This window comes from Vidua chalybeata, chromosome 5, assembly GCF_026979565.1.
Source record: "Vidua chalybeata isolate OUT-0048 chromosome 5, bVidCha1 merged haplotype, whole genome shotgun sequence".
Taxonomy (NCBI): Eukaryota; Metazoa; Chordata; class Aves; order Passeriformes; family Viduidae; genus Vidua; species Vidua chalybeata.
Window position 1 is genome coordinate 40,583,204 of NC_071534.1, and position 6,000 is coordinate 40,589,203.

The 6,000-nt window shown below is 45.9% G+C and overlaps 1 protein-coding gene across 10 annotated transcripts in view; it reads right to left on the bottom strand.

Moving 5' to 3' along the window:
• The window catches only part of MON2 (MON2 homolog, regulator of endosome-to-Golgi trafficking), a 105,614-nt gene extending 103,726 nt beyond the window's left edge, over positions 1-1,888 (bottom strand). For 5 of the 10 annotated variants that reach the window (XM_053942728.1, XM_053942731.1, XM_053942734.1 and 2 more), the window contains exon 1: positions 1,605-1,888. In XM_053942728.1, the coding sequence (XP_053798703.1) occupies positions 1,605-1,715 (111 nt within the window). In that variant the 5' untranslated portion in view covers positions 1,716-1,888. The remainder of the gene's footprint in view (positions 1-1,604) is intronic. The other 5 variants (XM_053942730.1, XM_053942729.1, XM_053942732.1 and 2 more) reach the window with 5 other exon arrangements.
• Positions 1,889-6,000: the final 4,112 nt, after the last annotated feature.

A 6,000-nucleotide genomic window follows, 5' to 3' on the forward strand; every position in this document is an offset into this window, starting at 1 on the left:
TATAATATTCAGCCATGGCAAACCTAATGAAGCATACTAAAAATACTAGCTTACCAATGACACTGCCCAACTCCTTTGTAGATCTCAAGGAAAATAAATATTAACACAGTGGGGAAACTTGTTCAGAGACTAAACAAGAGTCACACAATAATACACAGAAGGGAGTGCAAGCAGCACTCCCATCTCCCTCCAAAAACACAGAAATTTCTGTTCTACTGACCGCAGCTTTTTCTTATTTACATGTGACCACACACAATTTGTCATGACTGATCACAACTTTCTCTTGTTTTTCTGTGACCACACAAAATTTCATAAACGCACCAGCATTCCTCTGCAAACTAAATAGTACATAACATGCTCTGCTACAGTGTCACTTCATGTCTTTCAAAACAAGTGCAGTCATTAGCTTCAATTCAGCTGTTAAAGTGTATAATACTTCATATAACATTAAATATGCTATCACTTAATTGGAACTTATGTCACATTACACGTGCAATGCCTTTCTTATGTGCTTCTGGGTCTGCATCTTAATCTGACTTAATAATTTAATATTTTCCCTCCTGCTATTTCATAGAAAACTTTTTTAAATGGCAAGTGGCAAACTGCTGATAAGAAAAAAGTTAAACTGACTGCATAAAAACAACAGGAAAACATATGGTTAAAAAATATATTTTAAGTTAGCAAGAAAAATTCGGATTCCTCTTCAATTAATCCTGCTCACCGAAATTACTGAGGCCTCAGGCTGCACAGCACGAACTCAGGTTTCAAAAATAAAACACACAATCCTAACGGAATCAGTTTATTAAAGTAACCCAAACTTCTGTGTTTCCCAAGCTTCCTCGGTTGTCCCCACACCGTTGGAAAGCCACACAACCCCAAAACGACGCGGTAGCGATGACGAGCGACCCGCACAGCTCACACCGGCAGTCACGGGTGTGCAATGGTGAGGAATAGGGCACGCCGGCCCGGGCACCACAGCCTTCGAGAGAGGGGCAAGGCACAGACCCGAGCGGAGAGCTGCGGGGCCCCGGATCCCACCGCAGCCGCAGGGCCGGCCGGGGGTCAGCACGGCCCTCCTCGGCCGCAGCCGGCCCGTCGGGCTCCCCGCTCGCTCGGGACGGCCAAGCCCCAGCGCCGAGCTCGCCTCCGGCGAGTTCGCTCGCTCGGTGGTGCCGAGACAGTCAAGCCTTATTCTGCGTTTTCCCCGCAGGGCGCCGAGGGCGAAGCGGGGCCGCCCCCGCTTCGCCTGTCAACAGACTGTCTGTCCGCCAGCCCCGCTTCCCGAGGGGCACAGCCCGGCCCACGGCCCCCACCTCAGCAGCGCGCTGAAAACAACAGCCACGGAACACGCAACACAACCACGACACAACAGACACAACCACGGCTGGGTACAGCCACATCTTGGCACAGCCGCGGCTGGGCACAGCCCGCGGCCGTGGAGGTCGGAGCTCACCAGGAACGGCACCAGGTTGGATACTGGAGCACGGGCACGCCGGCAGCTCCGCTCCGGCCGGCCCCGGGGCCAGGGAGGCCCCTCCGGAACGGCGTCCGCCGCCTGGCTCAGCCCAGCACGGCCCAGCTTCATTCGGCTCAGCACCACTCACCTCTTTGACGGGGGGGAATTTTTTACGGCACTCCAGACTCAGGCCCCGCAGGTCCCCCTGCATGTTTTCCAGCAGCTTCTTCACCGCTTCGGGGCTGCTGGTCCCGGCCATGGTGCCGCCGGGCCGGCCCCGGGCCGGGCAGGGTTCCGAGCGGGCAGGGGCAGCGCCTGTCGCTCCGCGGCCCCGGCCGACACGTCTGCGCCCCACACCGGAACCCTCCAGCCGCGGCCGCGTCCCCTCCCCGCGCCGCGTCCCCCCCGCTCCCACAATCCCGGGCGCCGGCAGCTTCCGCACACACGGCCGGGGGCGGGGAGAGCGGCGGCGGCAGCGACCGCCGGCAGGAAGGGAGGGCGGGAGTGAGGCGGCTGCGGGACCCGTCCGGCCGGGCCGGGCCGGGCCGGGCCGGCCGGGCGCGGGGCTTTTTCCCCGGGGACCCTTCCCCGCAGTGTCACTGGGTCGGCGTGAAGGGGCAGGAGAGGCGCTGGGACCTGGGCCGAGGCGAGGGGGAGCTGCCGTGGGGAGGAGACAAACTGCGGCGTTCGCGAAGGGTCACTGAGGAACGAGGTGGCGAACCTATTTGGGCTTCAGCAGCCTCCAGCCCCACCGAGCGGCTGCAGGGCTGTAGGGGTCGGTCCTCTCTGGCCAAGTCCGGCTCTCAGGAGCATTTGATTAAAAAAAGCAGAAAGCGAGGTATACTGCTTTTCTTTTGAATCCTGAAGTTCTTGCTTTCTTTCCAATGCGAGTGATTGTGCACTGAAACAGATTGCCCGGAGAGTTTGCGGAGTCTCCCTCGCTGGGGATTCAAGGACCGTCTGGATACAATTCTGTGCAGTGTGCTCTGGGGTGACTCTGCTTGAGCACGGAGGTTGGACGAGATGACCCAAAGTGGTCCCTTGCAGTCTTGCCCCTTATTCTGTGGTTCTTCAGCAGGAGTGAAGCTTTGTGTCCTCCTCGGCCTGTGTCCGTATGCAGCGCTCCGTGGTTTCCTCTAAGCGAAGCGAGGGTGAATCCTTCATTGAGAAGCTTTAAGATAAATACAGACAGGGAAAAAACAAGGGCATGTGGAATGGTTGGGTCCCAGGTACCTTCCAGCAGTGTCCCTCAGAACTCCTTATCAGCAATTTTTAACCCATTTCTAAAGCTGGCTCCTGAACAACTAGCACACGTTCTTCAGTATTTGTTACTTGTAGTAATGCAGGGGAGCTTAGGCCTGATGGTTGCTTGGGAGCTTCCTTCTGGAGGATACCATTCATCATACACCATAACAAGTAACATTTCACAAAGATTTTGGTCTCTGCAATAATAATGTTTCCATATTCTTGGTACTGCAAATACTGTACTGTGCTGGCTGCCTACATGTTATGCAGCATGGTTGTGTTCTCCCTCTATAAATCCAGGGAGTTGGAAAACATCAGTGAGTTTTGACATGCTGTAGTTTTCCAACCTGGGAGTCTTGAAAGAAAAATTGAGAAGAAGCCAAATGAAGGACAAATTTTAACTGCAATACGATTAAAAAAAAAATTAAGTAAGAGATTTTCTTCAGACTTTCCTGAAAGTCCTCAGTCTTACTCAGACAATGTTCTAATATTTTGGGGTTTTTGTCTTGTAATGAAAAAGTAAAAACTTTTCATAAATTTGAGCATCCCTGCTTGTATGTTGAGTTCATTTACTGTGAGAACCATTGCAAATGATATAGTAAACAGGCTCCCACTGGCTCAGCATTGACTGTACCCGTATACATAAACCTTTAGGGGTGCTTTGTGAAGCAAAGAGTGCAGGCTTGTTTTCTAAGTAATTTGTTATTTTAAGATCTTTATTTTTATATTGTTTTCAATATACTGGCTGTTAGCTTGGCAGAACTGGATAAATGCATGTGAGTTTTTATTTTAAAACTGGGTGTAATGCTGCTGCAATTGAATGAAATAGTCAAGCTTTATGTGCCTTCAGACAAGGAATTAGGATTTCACCCCTGTGTCCAGTAAAAGCAAACATGATTCTATAACATTGTTATACATTTAAAATGCATTGGTCTGTTTATTCTCAAAAGCTTTGATTTTTCTATGCTTACTTAAAACAAAACCAGCAACAAAAGAACAAGACTGTTGTCTTCAGTGGAACGACTTACATGCTTAACCAATAAGCATTTTCCTAAGGATTTTCCCATCTTAGTGCATCTGTTCTGGGCTTCAGGCCTGATGCAATTCACAGACCAGTCCAAATACCTTAATAAGAAACATGGATGATTAGCTAGGAGAATGAATGAATGAATGAATGAATGAATGAATGAATGAATGAATGAATGAATGACTATGCACATGTATTTCTTAGGTAAGCTTTAATTATTTGCTTCCTTTTTGTTGTTCGGATTTTTCCACAGATTTACAGTCTGCTCAGCATTGCCAGCCAAATACTGCCAGATTGTTCATGAGTTTGGAAATTAATCTTACAGTCTGTAAAATTCTTAGAGTTGTAGAATTGAAAACTCTTCTGGATCTGCTGAATACAAGAACTGGGAACATGTGCCTGAATCTCAGACATGTCTCTTAAGCAATAAGGTCATCTTTCTCACTGTTTTGATGTATGCCTTTTGTAAATGCAGAGATTTATCAGTTAATCTAAACCAGTGCAGTTAAACTGTTTAAACTAGCCAGGATCCTTTTAAGTGACACTGATTTGATTGTGAATGTGGCTTCTGCAGTTGCATTTCATTGCAATAGATTCTATTGCACGTAGTCCTAGCCCTCAGCAGAAGTGTTTGCCAGTCTTTTGTACACTTAAATACCCTGGTTACAATTCAAGTAACTTTTGATTCAGAAGGTGGCGCAGCGTATGTGGACATCTCTGAGGGCACATTTTTGACCAGCAAGTTAAGAATGCTAGTTAGCTGTTAAGCTGACTTAATTGGGAATAGTATGTGTGCCTGCATCTCAGGCACATCTCTCAGCTTTTAAGCTAACTTTGTATTTCACTGCAATTATTATGTTGTGGTTTGCTTTGTTATTAAATTATATGTTATTTTGTGATGGGCAGTGGGTGATAGAAATAATTCCCTTTAGCTTTATGGCCCTAATTACCAACAGAAATGCTCATGAGACCTATTGTGACTCATTAAGTTACCTCACGTTCATTCCAAATGATGTGCATCAGTCCTCTTAATTTGATTAAACATGGGATAACATTCGGCTGTATTAATTTCAGGTGTTTGGTCTTAGTTATAGCCCATCCTGGTAGATGTATGCAGGTGCAGGCTTTGTATATAAGAACAGGGTTCTGTCGTCATGCTGTACAGAGGCAAAACTATCAGATTTCATTCACTGTGGGAATTAATTGGTTTCATTGTTATGGGAAGAGTTGTGATTTTCCTCTGATTTCACTTTACCTATCCTCCTGTATACTTCTGTAAGTGATATGAATATGTAAGTAGTGACAGTACTAAACTAACTTCAGGATACGAAAAACCAATTGTGTGGAAAAGTAAAGGTGTTTGAAGACGTCTCCAGTGATTTTTTTGTACTGCAGAGTTAGGAATCATAATGGAGAAAATTTTGCCTCATAAATAGAACATAGATACTGATATCAAAAGACAAAGTTAAATTTTAAATTAAAAGATAGTGAGAGATGGAGTAATACAAAATATGTCCTATAGACTTTTATAAAAACTATGCATTGTATTGGTCTGTGTAAAGCACAAAGAAGCCCTTTATTATGTGAACATTTCAGTAGCTCCTTAAATTACAGACCAAGGAAGTGGGCCAAGAGAGTACTTGTGACACAAATGGGTTAAAAGAAGTAATAAACTTCCCCATAGTATATGGTATTCTTGAGGGTTTTTTTATGGAATAGAAATAAAGTCCTTGTTCCTTTAGGATGTGGCTGTGTAAGGAAGTTAGAACTACCAGCAGACTGAAAAGTACCTTTTCCAGTGCAAACCCCTCATTAATTTAGCCTGTGTTCCTTTCTGCATAGGTGTGAGCATATGTTTACATGTTAGTACCCATTTTGTTTGTATGCTTATTTGGTCAACTAAACAAGCAATCCCAGCTGTTCTCTACTGGTGGATCACCCTCTTTGCTATTACCAAACTATTGGTAATTATGTCACATTTTTTTTAAGGTCATTCACAGGAGTGTTAAGCAGCAATGCCCAAAATGTCAGACCTATGATGTGTATTAGGTAGGCAGTGATTTCCTGTTGAGTGCGGAACTCCAGGCCTACACAGAAATCTCTAGACTAGAGGCATAGATGCTTCCAAGACTCTCATGTAACCAGACAGCAAAGCTGTTTTGCCAATTTTTCCTTCTTGAATCTTGTCCAAACAGATTCTCAAAGCAGTGGACTTTTTTTTTGGGGTTTTTTTTTTTGGTTTTTTTGGGGGTTTTTTTTGTTTTTTTTTGGT